Source organism: Diuraphis noxia, unplaced genomic scaffold (genome assembly GCF_037042655.1).
Source record: "Diuraphis noxia isolate RWA-SAM2 unplaced genomic scaffold, SU_Dnox_SAM2 contig0005, whole genome shotgun sequence".
NCBI lineage: Eukaryota > Metazoa > Arthropoda > Insecta > Hemiptera > Aphididae > Diuraphis > Diuraphis noxia.
Window position 1 is genome coordinate 22172870 of NW_028301715.1, and position 19063 is coordinate 22191932.

A 19063-nucleotide genomic window follows, 5' to 3' on the forward strand; every position below is an offset into this window, starting at 1 on the left:
AACGATAACTTATTAGCTTGATTCATGAATATAATATCTTATATATTCAATGCAGCTTTATATTATACTATAAGTGGTAACGTAAATCAGTTAAATTAAATAAACGTAACAAAAAATGTTACGTAATAATATTTTTTTTTTATATAAATGAGTTACTAATATCAGGACTATGATAGCTTAACAATTATATTATATTTTACCTATATGTACGAGGTACCTATACGTAATAGCTAGCTGTTTTTTGAATTAAAATAAACTTGAAACATTTATATAAGTTGTAACAGGACTATTTAACAATTAATTTCCATTATAAATACTACTATATTTGTCAAATAGTAGGTTTATATCTACCTTTAGGCTATAATGCAAATATCGCGACACCCGTCCGGAATTTAGACTGTACGCTTTGGTTGTCTAATCCTTATATTAGGTATTCTGTAATTTGTAGTGCGGTGATTTTTTTCACTAGCAAAATATACAGAACTGCAACTTTGTGATCCCAGACTGATGGTTTCAAAGCAAATTACCCGTCGTGAGCGCGTTATCGGAATTCGATCGTCGTTATTTTCAGCGGTCAATCTCAATCGTCAACGATAAAGACGATGACGACGATGAAGATAGTAATAATAGTAACAATAATTGCAACGCGTCTCGTGAAATATAATTACAACTACATAATATGTCAAAATTTCCTGACGAGGTATATGTTCGAAAACTTTCCATATAAGAAATAAATATAAGGCTAAATATAATACAATATAATAATAATATATCCAACAAAAAAAATAAAATATATATCGACATCTCGTCCGGAATTCCACGCGTAATTCCTATACACCGTACAATAATAATCCGTTCGGCGTCACACATTGTCATGATATATATTTTATTGTTGTCGTGTGGATCATTGGGGGTCCTTGGAACAGCGATCGTAATAGTAGCATTATATATATAGATGACAAGGATGCTGCGATGGACCTTTCACAACGTCGTCGTTAATAAGACATACGCATAATTTGACGTATACAATACCAACCCATAAATTATTTTGATTATCATTATTATTTTTATTATTATTACTATTATTATTATTATTATTATTATTATCATAATACTTACCGTCACATATCGTGTGCATCGTGACACACGAGACCACATTCGATTGGTGCATCGACGTGTCTCTCTCGAAATTCTTTGTTGTTTCGTCTGAAAACGCGTTCGACGTCTCAGATTTCTATTCCACCGTTTTCGTCGCTGGTACACAGTCTAAACATACGTCAGTCACAATATTATTAAATATTGTTCACACATATATATTATTAAATTATAATCGTATAGACTATATTATATATAGTGATGACGAATGACGATGAAAACGATAATGATGTGATAAATGACGACAGTAATGATATTCAGTAAACTACATCAGTCAACTGTAACACGTGTATAATATTATGATTAATATTTATAGCAATCAGAATACCTAGAAGAAAAGATGGCAGTAATTGGTTGAATAACGCTAATTGGAGTATTCGTGTAAATTGTTGTATCCTTGTATCGTCAAATAGTTGTTTTATCGGTGAACTATGTGTTTTATGAAGAAGAAATTATAATTATCGCAATCGTTTTACTCTAATCGATAGTAAAATATATTTCGATTTCGTACTTAACCAAAATATTTATCGGAGGACTTCGATATGATCAGTCGTAGCGCGTATAAGTGTCACATCGCCACCACTTGATTAACTACTCGCGAACAGTATCCATCATATAAGTGTACCTACTTCTAAATTATCCTATATTTCTCGTTTATTTAAACGGTTCGCTCGAAATGTCAATGTGATAGGTGAATTTCTTTTCTCTCCTACCCTATACCTGTCAAATGGTCAATCGGTGACGAACGATTTCGAAGTCAATTTTTTTTCCGGCCAACAAGACCCCCCGATAAGATTTGACGCGTTTTCCTATCGTTTGGTATAATATAATACAATAGTCGTGTATTATACCCGTGTTATACTGCCTCAGCGTGCCACATCAAATGAAAACGAACACCTATCACGACGTTTATAATATAATTATTATTGTTGTGTACGAGCAGGTACCTATACATATTGGAAAGCCGTCGAAGCAATTGTTACATATATAATAATATAATACATATATACGTCATACGATATACATAGCTATATCCGATTGATGAATAAAAAATGAAAAATGTTTTAATTTGGTGACAGTAAGTTTACTGCATGTCAAAATTATCGTGAAACACAGGCCACGAACTCTCAATAATTGTGCGTGTATAGAACTGTATAGACAGAATAATGCCTCCGATAAAATATAATATAAGTAGGTACATCGAATTATTTATAAGTACCAATATTATAAAATTGTAGAGACGCGCACATGACCGGAACAAAATCGAAAACGCACTGTGAGTTAATAATATTAGGTACGTAAGAGTATGTGTTCGAGGACTATATAATATGTGCAAAGTTGTGTTCGAATAAATATGCAATTTCATATTATAACATGAATAGGAAACAGGTAAGTTCTGCAAATGATTATAAATTACGAGAGTGAAGTGGAAGAAATTCATAAATTATGATAAAGATACTCATTACGAAGGTATAGGGATAATGTGATAGAAGAATATTCAATGACCACAAATTATCGTTAAAAAAACATAACAGTATAATACCCAGTGGCCAGTGCTCGGCTTGGCAAAATAAGTGGGAGGACTTTGTCAACTGTAAAAATAAGCGTCCCAATCACTTGTTAAACGTCACTAAACCATGAGGGCTACGCCCGCCACTCTCTCATACCCTCTTTAAATCATATGAAAAATATTAATAAATAATCAAATTGAAAAAAAAAATATTGTAAATATTATACTATAAATTAAATTTATAACTTATAAAATATAATAACAAACTCAAAAGTAACTGAATAAAAAAACAATTCATTTTAACTATTTATTTAAATAGTCCCATAATTCATAATTATAGGTATGTTCTTTCTTATCTTCCAATTTTTCCTTTTTTGGATGATATGATTAAAGATAATCAATTGAATAATAATTATTATTTTTATTAAACCTATGGTAAGAAGATGTTATTATATGCATTTTGATAAAAATACAGAATTATGTGGCGTTGCTTAAAAATAAAAGTAGTGATACGTTAAAATTTCTGAAAAATTAGTTGAAGAACTCCGCCCCCCTTGTGTTCCCCAAGTCAATCACTGATAATATCTATATATTTAATACATATTATCATAATTAGACATTAGAATCGTACTGGAAAGAACATTCTAAAATGACTGAAATTATATAACATAGTCAAATCAAAATATTGGAACCATATTTTCACCGTAACTCTTTTTAAAATAGCTGAAGACCAGAAAATTCGAGAGTACTACCTAAGGGAATGTTTCCGTGATAGTTTTAATATCACTTAATCATATTATATATAAGACTGGTAGGAGCTGCTATATTTAAATTATACTGGAATCAGTGGAATCAGTTAAACTCAGTACTGTCAAAAAATTATTATTTATTTTCCCAGAACCTAATCGAACCAAAAATGAAACAAAAAAATTATAAATGATCCAACTCCTGAATATAATAACATTTAAATAGATAGTACATTATCTATTCAAAATAAATTCATTCATATAATATATATATAATCATATTAAATAACTATTTTAAGCTAATCACGATATTTCTACACGCGTTTATGCAAATATATAGTTTTACTGGGTATAGCGACGAATATTATTGTTGTTGAAGTCAAAAATAATGAATAAAAAAAATAGAATTTAAACGCTTGATAAGATATAATATGAGAAAAAACAAGTTTATATAATTTATATGAATTGCCGAAACGGTGTCGCGACACGGCTTATTGAGAGTAGTTAGGTATAATACTACAATGATATATATTATATACGACAATTAAAAAAAAAACAGCTGTACAATATAATAGAGTGTACCTATTGTACCTACATATATTATTAAAGTCAGTCTCTCTGTGAACAGTTTTTGCGCGACCAAAGAATCGGTCGTCCGTAGCAATCTGCTGAAAATGGGTGGTGTCAATGTATGAAATTTGTTTGATTATAAATTATATTATTTTGAAGTAGCCAGTGGCTGTTACATAAAATAGATTGAGCGAATGCGCACCCGATGATTTTATTAGATTGGATTAAACGTTGCCTATATAATTATTATGAATAATCGTTTACAGTATTTAAAATTATTTTTTTTTAATTTAGACGCATCAGAATGATCCGCCAGCCACCAAGTATATGCTCACCAGAATTTTTCCATTATAATAAATTCATTTGAATCTGATTTAATGCAATTATTTTTATATTTCAACGAGAAACACCTTTATTCTGCAATTTAATAAGCATTTTAAAGATTATTAGTTAAGGTAAATAAATCAAAATTCGAACGAGTATAGTTTCTAAATGATTAAAATTAATATATACCTACCTTTACATAATTCAAAAAAGCATAGTTAATGATAATATTAATTTAATTGTATAGATGATTTTAAAATATAATTATTTAAAAGTACCTAGAAGATTTTTAATACATTAGTGTTTTAAACTTTGTATAAAAAAATCACCTTAAGGTTTAATGAGTAAGACTAATTATTAAATCTATTTTATATTTGATTTAAAACTTTGATGTAATTAAATGGTGATGATAAAGATGATAAACATTCATTAAATTAAGGACTAGAATAATTATCATTAGAGCATAAAGTCATAGTTCAGAAATATCAGTACCTAGGTATCTAAAAATATGTTCTTTGTTAAGTATGCTAAAAAATGTTGAATTTAAGAATTGGAATGAATTCACTATTAGAGGATAAATTAGTATAGGGCCTTGAACCCTAGGGGTGGTATGAGCATGTTCGTGAAATAATCTGTGGCCTGTATGACTGTATTATAGGTATTTTTATTTTCGTTCTACTCTTGAATACTTTTATACAAGAATATTTTGTACCCGTATATTTTTATAGTACATACCCTAATCGCAAAATTATCTTGGCAGAGCCTATGCCACAACTTACTGTGCATTATAAGCATTTCCGTTTGAGCACTTCCGATAACGATTTGCTCGCGATCGTCATCATTGTTTTGATGTAGTGGATAAAGAGAGCATTATAAGATTAAAAAAAAAAATAGTAATAAATCGCTTTTCCTCTCCGAACAGCGTAAGTACCTACTCTGTTTGCAGCAGACAACGCGCGAAAAATAAAATAATGCCGTATCACCGCGTGTCCCACGAAAACATTACAGTATAATAATTATTATTATTGTTTTCGTTTTTCACAAAATATTATGTGTTATAATAACACGAAATTATTAATGAAATTTTTTTTCGTTACATTTTCATTCGACCACCGTAAACCAACAAAACATTCACGCGCATGCTTCCTTTATAATAATAATAATATAATATAAGTCTCCTATAAACAATCACGCCATAAAACATAAATGTATAACATAATATTCGCCATACATTGTAATATTATGTATAATCCGTGCATAACTAAAACCATTGATTTTCTAAACTCCGTCAGATTTATTTGCTTTTCAGTTGTACTGCAGCGCGTGTTATGCAATGGTCGTTCTATGAGTTTTTACATTTAGGTTAGGCTTAGGTTTTTATTAAAACACTGATCGTGTAAATAATTGATTATACCCGAAACGGTTACAATATCCCAAAACATAATGTACAATGATTTTTATTTTTATTTTTTCCAAATTTTCATTTTTTGAAAATATTATTTAGATAGAATAATCTTTTTGTACAATATAGTTTAAAGGAGAGAAAAAACTAATTACACTCGACCAATAAACGAGCTGGACCGTAAACTAATTTTCATTAAATGTATTCGATCAAACGATAAATTATGTCAAAGAATACGAAGTACCAACAAGAGCGAGAACAATAGAATATTATTATATTTTTTATATTCTGTGATGTGTTTTTCCTCTTGGGAAATTGGGTAAAATTTCCAAACAGTGGTTATTCCTTATTAGAAAGAGGTAATGACCAATAAGCAATTAGTATTATGACACACTGTACTCACTTATAATGTATAAACCTAAACGCTAGTATATTTATCGAACGAAGGACGTTAACTTAAAAAAAAATTTCTAACTAATTTACCTGATTTTTGGGCTGTGATTTAGTAGATAAATTTATATCCAACAGAACCTAAGGTTTGATTCTTTATGAATGAAATAGAAACCCTAAAATAATTTGAATTTGTCAAATTTGATAAATATTATAAAATAGTGATTCATAAAATATCTGTCCACGAAAGACGATATTACTTGCATTAAATGAATAACGATTATGATATTAATTATTGTAAAACAAAATTGAAATGTCATCTATTTCAAATATGGAGAATATCAGGTTGCTTTTTAAATTAAATTCATATTTTTTTTGAAATAGGTTATTTTATAAGTAATAGTTGTTTTAAAATGAAATTGTAAAGAATTCTATCGAAGTGATCAGAAAGTATAGATATTTATTTTAGACTTGAAAAAAATGTAATCACTTTTTAAATTTTTTATATAGAGATGGTTAAAAAACGTTATAATTAGGTGTCTATTTGTTTTAAGTTGATTTTTTAGAGACTCCTTTTAAATATAGGGGTTCTATTCTGGTCAAACAAATCCTAAAGTTTTAATAATACCTGCCTATATTTATCACATTTACAATTTCGATAACTTAACATAACATAACATTTCTTCAGCATGGTCTAAAGGGAAGAGTGCTTTTCATATTTCTAATACATGTTGCCAACTAGCAGTTTATTTTATTAGCATATAATTGGTAAAGTAATTTATCGTCATGTTATGCTGTGAAAAGCCAATAAGTGTCTTAACAGGAGGTTATTGGTTATTGCATTAACTAGTTTAGGAAATTTCTATGAGGGAATTGGCGAAAACACCGTCTTGCGGACTGCCGTCTTTAGCTAGTTTTACTGAGATCTATGTTCTAATTTTAAACTCTTACCCATTTATCGACTTATGTCATTGATTGATTTTTCTACATGCCTTGCTTTGTATTTTTCTCAGTGATTGACGTAAATATATCAATTATCCATTTTCAAATAGATACTATTAAGTTCCATCTGCAAAAATACACTTATCTCAGTATCTTACTAAAAGTAACCATAAGTGACGATCTCATGTACTTACAAAATAATTTGAGATCTGAGGAGAAAGAAGTCCTATGGACAAGCACGCAGTTCAATAGAATATTAGATGAATGGATGCTTCGTTCTAATTAGTTGTCGACGTTAGACGAAACGTAATATATTGTCTATGATTTTTTTTATCGCGTTAATCTTATTATTTTAGAGTTATAGACAAAAACAAAAATCTTATATATTATGGTATAATTTAAGTAAGAAAATTATTCATATATTTGTGTATGTACAAATGTAAAATAATCTCGTTAAAAAAAAAAAAATAATTTAAATACAACGAAACCTTTAAAATGAAAAAAAATTCAAGTTATAGAAAAACTGTAAGTACATATTGAAATGCATGGGTTAAGAATTCATATAGATTCCATCGAGGTATCGAAAATTTGACTTCTAGGTATAGACGTTACATTATCGAGGTTCCGCTGTAATAATTTTGTTTCTGTACATCTTCTAAAGGCTATAGGTACCCTTTAATATGTAAACATTTTATATTAAATTTGTCATCATTATAAAATATTATGTTAATTCCCTGAAGTTGATGATTAGTATTTAAGATCAGTATATAAACAATATACACAATAGACACGCCTGATGAACACAATATATTTTAGCGCAGTACATTTGAAAAACTTTAGGTGTACCGTGTACGACTTAAACTAGACAACTAGACTCATCATAGTTTATCATCAACGTAAAGTATAGTAGGTACTCATTAGTTATAACTTATAATATAAAATTAATATTAATATTTAACAATTCTTATGCCTGATTTTAGTGATTTTTTACAACGATAAAATTAATTTGATCTGTTTTAATATCAAAATGTATACTTAATACTAACAGCATTATCATTTAAAAACATTTATGTTTTGTAATTATTTGAATGTGTATTAATTAAGATCAGATAACATTCTAAATTAGGATGTTATTTGGTATATATATATATATTATTATTTTTGGTAAATAATACTTCTATTAGTCCTATTTTAGTAAGTACCTTTTGTCGAACTATCATAATTTTTACTAGAAGTTCTAAACAAAATAAAAAAAAAGGGTAAGTGGATGTCGCTCTGCTGTACATTAGGGGGTGGGATGGACCTCTGACTAGGGTAGGTTAAATTTGAATGCAATGATATAGGTATCATTGTATACGAAAAACGATTCTGAACGGAGATGATTTGTCAGTCTAGGATATATTATATTTAAATAATTTCATATATTCTATTTTGAAACAAATATTTTATTTTTCAATTAGGGCGCATTTTGCATAAGGCATGGTTAATCAATTTTTCCAAAAACGTTGCCTGTAGTTATCATAATACCTTATATTATCATAGATATATACATTTACCTGGATTGAGGATAAATCATTATCGTTACTGTCTGTGTACAGCATAACCAGTCGAAATAATGCTTCAATTTCAAACTTAGGGGGTGGTTTCCGATGGAAAAGTGAATATCCTTGGTGCATTATAGAGGTCAAAAGTTAACATTTTCCAACAGTTTTCAAAAAAATCGAGAAAAACAAAAAAAAAAAATGACAGAAAACGGGAATTTTTACGCAAAACCAGTTTTCGACCAAATCGAATTCGACCTTTTTTGAGTTATTTATAGACCACTGAAATTTTCGATCTTTATGAGAATTTTTTTTTGAAGTATCGGTAAAAAAATTTTGGATGACCAAAAAAACTTGAAAATTTAATTTAAAGTTCCTCATAAGTTATTCTTATAGTGATTAAAAAATTATAAGAATACATAGGCACAATTTTTTTTGATTAGCATCTATAGTTTAAATTTTTACGAAATCTGTCGAAAACGCGAAAATTTGCAAGTAATTTTAAAGTTGAAAAATCCTAAAAATTTTTGTGTTTATAACTTAGGATTAAAAATACAACACTAAGTTTTTCATAAGTTTTCCTTCAAGTAGTTATAGAGAAAACTCGAAGTATCATTATGAGAAAAATTTTAAATGCGTTTGAATTTTAAATTTTTACGAAATAGCGTAACGATAACGATTTATCCTCAAACGATTTTAAATATTTGTTATTATTCAAAAAGTATAAGTTGTAGATACTTGAAAATTTTTCGAGTTATTTAGATTGGCATTTTCTTTACATGATTTAATTTTCAAAATATTTTGACTTTTTTGAGATATTTATAGACAACTGAAATTTTCAATTTTTCTGAAAAAATGTTTTTAAAGTGTCGATAAAATTGTTTTGGCCCAAAAAAATACTTGAAAATTTAATACATAGTTCCTCATAAGTTATTCTTATAGTGATTAAAAATTATAAGAATACATAGGTGCAATTTTCTTTTATTAGCATTTGAATTTCAAATATTGACAAAAATTCGTTAAAACCATGAATATTTGCGAATTATTTTGTAGTTCAAAATTCATAATATTGTTTGTATTTATATCTGAGGTTATAAAATTCAACTCTAAGTTTTCCATAAGTTTTGCTTCAAATAGCTATAGAGAAAATTTGAAGCGTCATCATAGAAAAAATGTTTTGAGCATTTGAGTTTTAAATTTTTATGAAATCGCGTAACGATAACGGTTTATCCTCAAACCAGGTATATATAATATATATATATATTTACACTGAAAAAAAACCTTGGTAATTTCATTGTTGGAATGACAGATTCATATAAAAATAATTTTGATATGAAAAATAGTAAAAATTTTATATAATTGACATCAATTAAAAATCAATATTTTAATAAAAATTATTTCGGACATTAGTTTGTACCGTCCCCCCGTTTAAGTAAAAAAAAATATTAGGTTACGCAAAAAAAGAAAAATAGTAGGGAAACTCCGTCCCCTCGCACACCCCCTTGCATTTTAAAATGCAAAATATAATAATTTATGTACATTAAATGTTTCAAGTATCACCACACAAATATTATTGTGAAAAAAATTGCACCTATGCAGCCTATGTATTTTCATATTTTTAAATTTTAACAATAAGTCAATAACAATTTATGGAGGAGCTTGTATAAAATTGTCAAGCTTTTTAACCATCCAACATTTTGAGTTGTTGTCTTTTACATCTAATTATCTAATGTTACACTGGCACCCGGAATTTGTAACGCCGTTTTCCGGGGCACCGATGTGGTTACAATTTTTTTTGCGGTTTCAAAATGTTACATAATAAATAACATAATACTAAACAGTTTTCAATTCAAAATTTTGACCTTAGGGTGCCAGGGTAACACACCTGATATTTTTGTTTGAAAATCTTTAATATAATTCTATGTTAACTAATAATGGTTTTACATAAAATATAAAATACATTATGTAACACATATTTGTCTTAATGCTTATTTTACATTCGTAGTAAAATAATATTAACAAATTATTAAATTCCATCATTTTAATATCATTACGCCCCACATATAAAAATATCTACGAACAATATAACTATTTTATCATAAAGTTGCATAATCTAAAGTAGGTAAATAACTTTTTCAAATTTTAATTTAGATACCCACACCAAAAATCAAATTTAAAATAAAACCATCTGCTTAACGATTATTTCAGTGAAAAAAGTGATTCACATTTGAAAAAAAAAAATAGAATTTTGTAAGGTCGGCCACTACAAGACACTCATTAAATGGCACGAATAAAAATTATTATGGCCTCTAACTTAATTTTAATATACTAAAAAATTCCATATGAATTCAAAAGCGGGTGATAATGCTGATAATGCCTGGTGTATAACCCTGTGTAATATAGACACCGATACTGCAGTATTATAATGGTTATTTTATGCCGTAATATACATTTATCTATCTGGTTTTTACATTATACACTCAAAACGTCGTGTGTCATTCTGCGGGGAATAATCTTACTCGATTTCCCTTTTAATTTTCGATTGTTCTTTTTCCTTCAACCGTTATATTCGTTTTGAATGTAATTGGAATCTCGTTATAAAAACGGCTGACATATTATTATTATTATATTGATGCACGAAATTCGATTTCACGTGTTTTGACTGTTTCTTATATTTCTTTCTTTTTATGTCATACCTACAATAAAATAAAAATGACAATATATTATACACATCTGTGCGTAAGACACATATATATTATTATATACATATATAAAAATATATATGTAGTATATATATATAAATGCATAGTATTATGATTTGCGAACAATAATTATTGATATTATACGGTATACCTAAACGTTTTACGAGTATATTTTGTTATGTCGTGATGTGGTTAGAGAGAAACGAGATAAAATAATTGAAATTGAAATTTTTATATTAAAAGGATAAAAACGACGTCTCAAACGTATTTATTATGAGTATCGTTATGTAGATATTATGTAAAAATTAAAAAGTTTAGACCATTGTAAAGTAGATCTTCGAACGTTCGCTTCCGTGCCGATGTAAAACGCATACCTACCTATACCTAATTTAGAAATTTATATTGTCAAATAATAATTATATAGCATTATTATGATTTTGATAATTAAAAAAATATTGGAGAGGTCTTAAAAGTATTGAGTATTCGATAATTTTAATTTCACGGTATCACGAGAGATGAACAATACATAGATTATACTATTATTTATTATTAAAAACAATAAAATTTACCTACAAATTCATTTTAAAAAAAATATATATTATATACTACATAATATAAGTACCAACAAGAAGTTGCGTGAAGTTGGCCCCCCCACTTTGTCGTATCGACCTCGAACCTTCGCCAATATTTTGGAACCAATTTGGAACTAATTGGAACCTTGTTTTCGAAATTTGGAACCTCAAATTTTAACCAGCACAGAATTTTTTCGGTTGGGGGGGGCCAACTTCACGCGGCCCCCCCACTTTGTCGTATCGACCTCGAACCTTCGCCAATATTTTGGAACTAATTTGGAACTAATTGGAACCTTGTTTTCGAAATTTGGAACCTCAAATTTTAACCAGCACAGAATTTTTTCGGTTGGGGGGGCCAACTTCACGCGGCCCCCCCACTTTGTCGTATCGACCTCGAACCTTCGCCAATATTTTGGAACTAATTTGGAACTAATTGGAACCTTGTTTTCGAAATTTGGAACCTCAAATTTTAACCAGCACAGAATTTTTTCGGTTGGGGGGCCAACTTCACGCGGCCCCCCCACTTTGTCGTATCGACCTCAAACCTTCGCCAATATTTTGGAACTAATTTGGAACTAATTGGAACCTTGTTTTCGAAATTTGGAACCTCAAATTTTAACCAGCACAGAATTTTTTCGGTTGGGGGGGGCCAACTTCACGCGGTTTCCCTTGAAAAGTTAAAAAGAAAAAGAATTTTTATATTCGATTAAAAAATCGAAGCCCCTTTTATGTATACTATTTTCAATGATAGGAAAATCATTAAAAATATTAAAAATAGTACGTTATTTTCATACTGTACTACAACAGCAGCTGCCCGCTGTAGAAGCTTGAGGTGGCAACCGATTCTGTTGCCTACCTTGCTATCAAAGTGTACACGAAATTACACACTCACACACATAAACAATCATTTGAACTGCGCATGCGCTTTGCTAGTTGGGCGGCAATAAAATAATATTTTCGCCTCCTTCAGTGATAAGGATCAACCTCGCGGCTTATCACAGTGACACATTCACAAAACTGCTCATTTTCAATTATTATCAAAATAAATCGTATTTCTCTATGCGTAAAAGTAAATAATTATGAAAATTGAAAATGTATAGTTATTAGTTATTAGTTACTATAATAATTAATATTGTATGTTGTATTAATCATTAGTGATTAGTCCCTAAGCAATTATTTATAAGTTATCAATTATGAGTATAAGTATAATAATTCTATAGGGCGAAGCCCCCCACGGGTCACTTATGTGAAGTTATTTATCGCCTCCCCAGAAAATTATTGCCAAAACCGCCACTGGGTACATTGGTAGTACATACGGCCTGTAAAAAAAGAAAAAAACAGCCCTGGTGTCCCTGAATACGGCACTCATACTCACAATTAATAATAATGTTCAACTGATCAATTTATTGTTATACCTTCAGTATACTAATTCAAATAATTAAAATTCGCAAAAATGTACATTTTAAATTTGTATTTATTACTATAATAAATTATTATCAACTTAGCATTTACATATTCATAAAAATCATAACTTAAGTAAATTACTTACCTTTGTATTGCTCATTTTTAGAAAAAAACTTATAAAAAGTTCTAACAGCTACGTCCAAAATGCTTAAATGTAACCAAAATCATAAATTTAATTTATAAGCGTCTATCTCACTACATTAGCGTTTTGCAAATGAATGAAAATATTATCTGTTCTGTGACTCGTGGTTTTACCATTTAACTAATGAAAATAATACGGTATATAAAATATATGTATAAAACTATGTTATGAGAATATTGAGCTATTTACAAAGTAATCGATAAAAATAACTCTTATATCGGCTTGTTCAGCGGACTGAATGCGTTGTACTAAAAATAGCATATAAATTATATGACACGATAAATATAACATAGATAATGTGATTTATAATAATAAATTAGTAAATTACACATAATATTATGATATCATTAAAAATATGATGCTTACCAAATTATAATGTTGTATACTTGTGTGCCATCACTGCCATCCATCGCACAACAGGATGCGTAAAATATAAGTACTACCTACTACAACTCTTATTACTTTATTATAATTTAGTTTTAGCAGTGATTTTTTAATATGCAATTTTAGTTTTGTGTCCGCTGCCCAGCCACATTGAGTATTTTTTTTTTTTTATTAAAATTTATTTGTTTTATATTAAAAATTGTTTAGTAGTTATTGAACATTGAATATTATACTTAATTGTATTTACGATTTTTATTCTTTTTATTATATATAAATTAACCATATGTATAATTTTTTGTTTATCAAAATCCTACAGTATACCTACCTAATCAATTACAATTGTATTACATACGATCATATACACAATATAATATTATAATGTAGTTTTTATACGCAAACGTTGAAGTAAGAGGTTGTATAGGTATATATGCCGATAGCTTCCGACGCACGTATAGGTACACCATTGAACACTCAAAATAATTAAAATATAACACTTTATTACTGTTTTAACCAACAATGTCAGAATGACCCCAACAAGTGATCACCATGATCTACATTTGTCTACTCTTACAGCTATTATAAAATATTATCTTAAAACGTGGCTTCTATTTTGCTTCATGTACTAAAACATAAAATTAAAAGTTGTTACTCATAACGTAAATGTTACATTACTAAAAAAAACTATCCACATTGAATTGAAAATTCATGGGCACTATAAGTTACCTAATATTTTTTTTAGATTGACGATAGTTGATAATGTGATGTTAAATATTTCTACGATCGGGCGAAATTGGCCGATAGAAGCTGCGTGAAGTTTGCTTCTATAATTTTAAGATTTAGATTTTTCGATAAAGTGTACGTAGTTTTTTTGATGATGGTTATACACACTTATAAATATTTTACATATGCCTACTGCGTAATATTATACAATATATTATTATACCTTACTTAACGTAACCTAACTGTATTATTTGCAGCATCATTTCAGTTACTCTTCGCTTAATTTCTCAATAAATATATACAGTAATAGAATATTTTATTTTCTATATATATTTAAATGTCAGAGAAAATTTAACACATTTTAAAATATTTCATTTATAAAGAAATTAAAAAAAAAATAAATTATCAAAAGATATGCATTTTTTTATTATGTTTATTAAACAATTAAACAGTTAGTTAAACCCTACAAAGTGGGGGGGGGGGGGGGGGGCACGTGAAGCTGGCCCCCCCCCCATCGAAAAAATTGTTTGCTGGTAAAAATTTTAGGTTCCAAATTTCGAAAACAAGGTTCCAATTAGTTCCAAATTAGTTCCAAAATATTGGCGAAGGTTTGAGGTCGATACGACAAAGTGGGGGGGCCGCGTGAAGTTGGCCCCCCCAACCGAAAAAATTCTGTGCTGGTTAAAATTTGAGGTTCCAAATTTCGAAAACAAGGTTCCAATTAGTTCCAAATTAGTTCCAAAATATTGGCGAAGGTTCGAGGTCGATACGACAAAGTGGGGGGGCCAACTTCACGCACGTCCAACAAGAGCAAAAATATTTATACATTGTACATAATACACTAATATATATATATATATATATATAATATATAAACATATTTAAAAACAATATGCCTTTTGATTGTATAAAATATTATATAGGTATATATATATATATTATAGAGGTTTATTTTTTATGGAAATACAATATTACCTATTTACCTGTCATTTGTAATAATATTGTTACCTAACATGTTTTTCTTTAAGTCACATTTATCCATTTATGACTTATGTATTGTATTAGTACCTATGGTTTTTGTAATATTTAATATTATTTTCAGCTATAATGTCACGAAACGATTTAATTGTCTATTATTTTTATATGAATTATTTTAAAGGGCATACCGAACATTTTACGTTTGTAAATACAAAAACCGAAGTTACCTCGATCGCTCTCTCGTTTTATTCTGGCCTTTTTGCGTATAACGGATGGTTAGTACCTATATACATACAATATATTGTAATATATTGTAATATCTATATACTGAATAATGATAATAACAATACAATTTCCTACTGTTGTTTCTAATATATTTAGGATTTCTTTAAATGTATACGGATATTATTAATATACAATAATATTATGTACCTTTTATATACAAATATGCATGCCAAAGTAATAGAAATTAAATTAAATGTCATTTAATGGCATTATTGATAAGAATTCCGCATGGGAATGGAAAAAAATTATAATACTTGAATATTGCTCGGATACGTTTTGTGCGAATGCAGATTCGAAAATGTAATTAATGTGGGTCATAAGCTATACCTATAAGTACTTAACGAAGCCTGCCTCTTATTTAATGAGTTGTGATAATAACGAAAAAAAAATCGCTTGTTCATGATCTACCATCTAAAATATTAACAACATAACAGTAAAGTTGTACCTTAATACTATATAAAAAGTACTAAAACGTATTACGTGCATGAAATAGGTGATTTGTTTTTTTCCTAATAATATGCTATAATTATGTTTCCAATTTTTCAAACTTTTTTTGATTTTCAATAAGATTTATTAAAATATATTTTTGTATAAAATTATTATAATAATAACCATCTGCCGACTGTCAAGCTTGATATTTAAATTATGTGTGTATTATTATTAAATTTAATGTGGTAGATACCTTAGTAAAGGTTTATGTAATAGTAATATATAATAACAACAATATTAGTAGACGTAGATTTTAGCAAAAGTATACATTAATCATAAACATTACAATTTCCAGTGTTTAGGACGAACCATCTTCTACAACGAGTCAATATGTTGTTAATTTTATTAACTCTATTCGCTTTTTTATGTTACTATAAATTAAGATTTACGCTGTAAAATAAACGAATACCAATATCATAACCGTTATTATAATAACATAACATAACAATAATATAACATCTGATGCCGTTTTATATTATATAATTTCGTTCACAAAATATACATTATTACAGAATGTTGTTAAATTATATTATATACATTTGGAGGCTGCAGATTATTATTATTATTATTTATTTGTAACATACCTAGTGGTGTTTCTCGCAGCTGCAGTGGTGCATGTTTTCACGTTTTAAAAATTGCATATTTTGATACTGTTTTCATTTAGGTATAATATTTTGATCGAGTGCGCAGGCTTTACATAGTATGACATAATATTTTTATAAGACATTGCATGGTATTACGATTTAAAAGGGCGCAACTTTAACGCATAATTATACCGAAAAAAACACACGTTCACAATATTTTAAACAACGTCTGTAGACATGCTTCCTCCGCTGCAATGTGTGTAGGTATATATTTAGATTTAAAGACGTTACGACGTTTTAGCGTGGGATTTTCTCGATGACTTTTCACTTTTCTGCAACCGACTTGCAGACGAACGGCATTTAAATTCTGTTTCCTTAATTAAGGTTTTCAAATTTATTTCGACCGAGAAAATTCAGATAATTCGTAAAATAGGTACACGGTACGCGTATTGCCTAAAATTGCATAATACCTGAATATCGAGTAAAACTATATCGAACAATAGTTACCTAGTGATAATTATTCCAATCTAAAATCTTTCAAGTAATACTAGTAATAGGTATATTAAATATTGTATTACCTATAGTAATATACATCGGAAAATCGCCAATAATCTGTCTTCTATTTTCATATGTTTAAAACGTCAAGTTCAAATTTCCCATACATATAGTTGAGCCCTAAAAACTCTCATTTATTCGTTACTGTTGCTGCCCTATATTAAGAATAATTATAATATTAATTATGTTTAACCAATATTATATTATTTAGAATAACATAACAGTCTCGAACAATTTAATTACGTGATTATAGGTACCTACATATATTATTATGTACGATACAGAATTTCATAAATATCATAATTTATAATATACAAACACGATTGTTTTTTTTTTTTAGGAATTATTTAAATTTCGTGATTGAAGAATTAAAAGATCCTATACGGTTTGTATAATTTATATAACTCTATGCGTTTAGTTTAACTATAATGGCGTAAACGTAAACTAATTTTGCTTTAATTATTATTTAGAAACCTGCCAAGGGCGATTGCAATATCATGCATACTCGTCACCGTCGTGTACGTCTTCACTAATATAGCTTTTTATACAACTTTGTCGCCTCAAGAAGTCCTGACTTCGGAAGCTGTAGCTGTTGTAAGTATTTTGAACGCGTTAAGCGTATACGTATTACAATCCCGATTAAGAAACACATATTGAATTCTGAGTGAAAATTTGTATTTAACATATTATATTTAGTAGGTACATATTATAGGTATAATATATAATATATTCTTGCGTTGTTATGAGTACATTGATGTGCGTAGTTTTTCGTTTCGTAAAATAGCTATACGCATAATAATACACATAAAAAACATATTTTGTATAATATACAAAATTAAACAATATTATTATAACAAAAAACGTAGGTATTAACATTGAAGTTTGAACACGAAATTAAAATGTTTGTATATTATCCACTGGCCACTGCTATACTGCAGCGCAATCATATTGAATGAATAAGAATTTTTAGGTTATATAGTACTATATATTGGTACCTATAGTAATAGGTACCAAGAGCCTAGAACCAACCTGAGAGCAAAGTCACTTGGATAATAATTACATTTTGACAATACAAAATAATATTAAACATGCAAAAATAGCATCTAATGTAAATTTTAGTATGATAAATATTTCAAAATTAACTTACGTACCTACCTACCTATACACTCATCTACGTACTATATGATGAGCATTATTTTTTGTTATAGACTTTTGCGGAAAGACTGTACGGTTCAATGGCATGGACGATTCCTTTGTTTGTTGCTTTATCTACATTTGGTGCTGTAAATGGTATTCTACTGACAAGTTCAAGGTGAAAAAACATGTTTAACACGTAAATTTTATGATTAGGTACACTAATTCAAAATATTCGGGTGTTGTATTTTTGTTACTTTACAAATCAAGTATCTAACTATCATTGATATAGAATGATAAGCCGTATATAGATATAATATTATTAAGTTTTAAAATTCTATTACGTGATAGTAGTTTATAGTACCTACTACCTAAGCGATGATTCTTGACATTGCAGTTAAATATTTACCAAAACCGAAAAATGTTAAAATATTAGGCTTTACATAAAGTAAATTAATATAAGAATCATAATAA

At 28.4% G+C, this 19063-nt stretch overlaps 1 protein-coding gene across 1 annotated transcript in view; it reads left to right on the forward strand.

The window, feature by feature from the left end:
- Window positions 1-19063, forward strand: part of LOC107165005 (Y+L amino acid transporter 2) — a 54757-nt gene that overhangs the window by 29618 nt on the left and 6076 nt on the right. The window contains exons 5-8 of the mRNA XM_089228726.1: window positions 15724-15817; window positions 17796-17840; window positions 17926-18049; window positions 18664-18767. Coding sequence (XP_089084852.1) covers window positions 15724-15817; window positions 17796-17840; window positions 17926-18049; window positions 18664-18767 — 367 coding nt within the window. The remainder of the gene's footprint in view (window positions 1-15723; window positions 15818-17795; window positions 17841-17925; window positions 18050-18663; window positions 18768-19063) is intronic.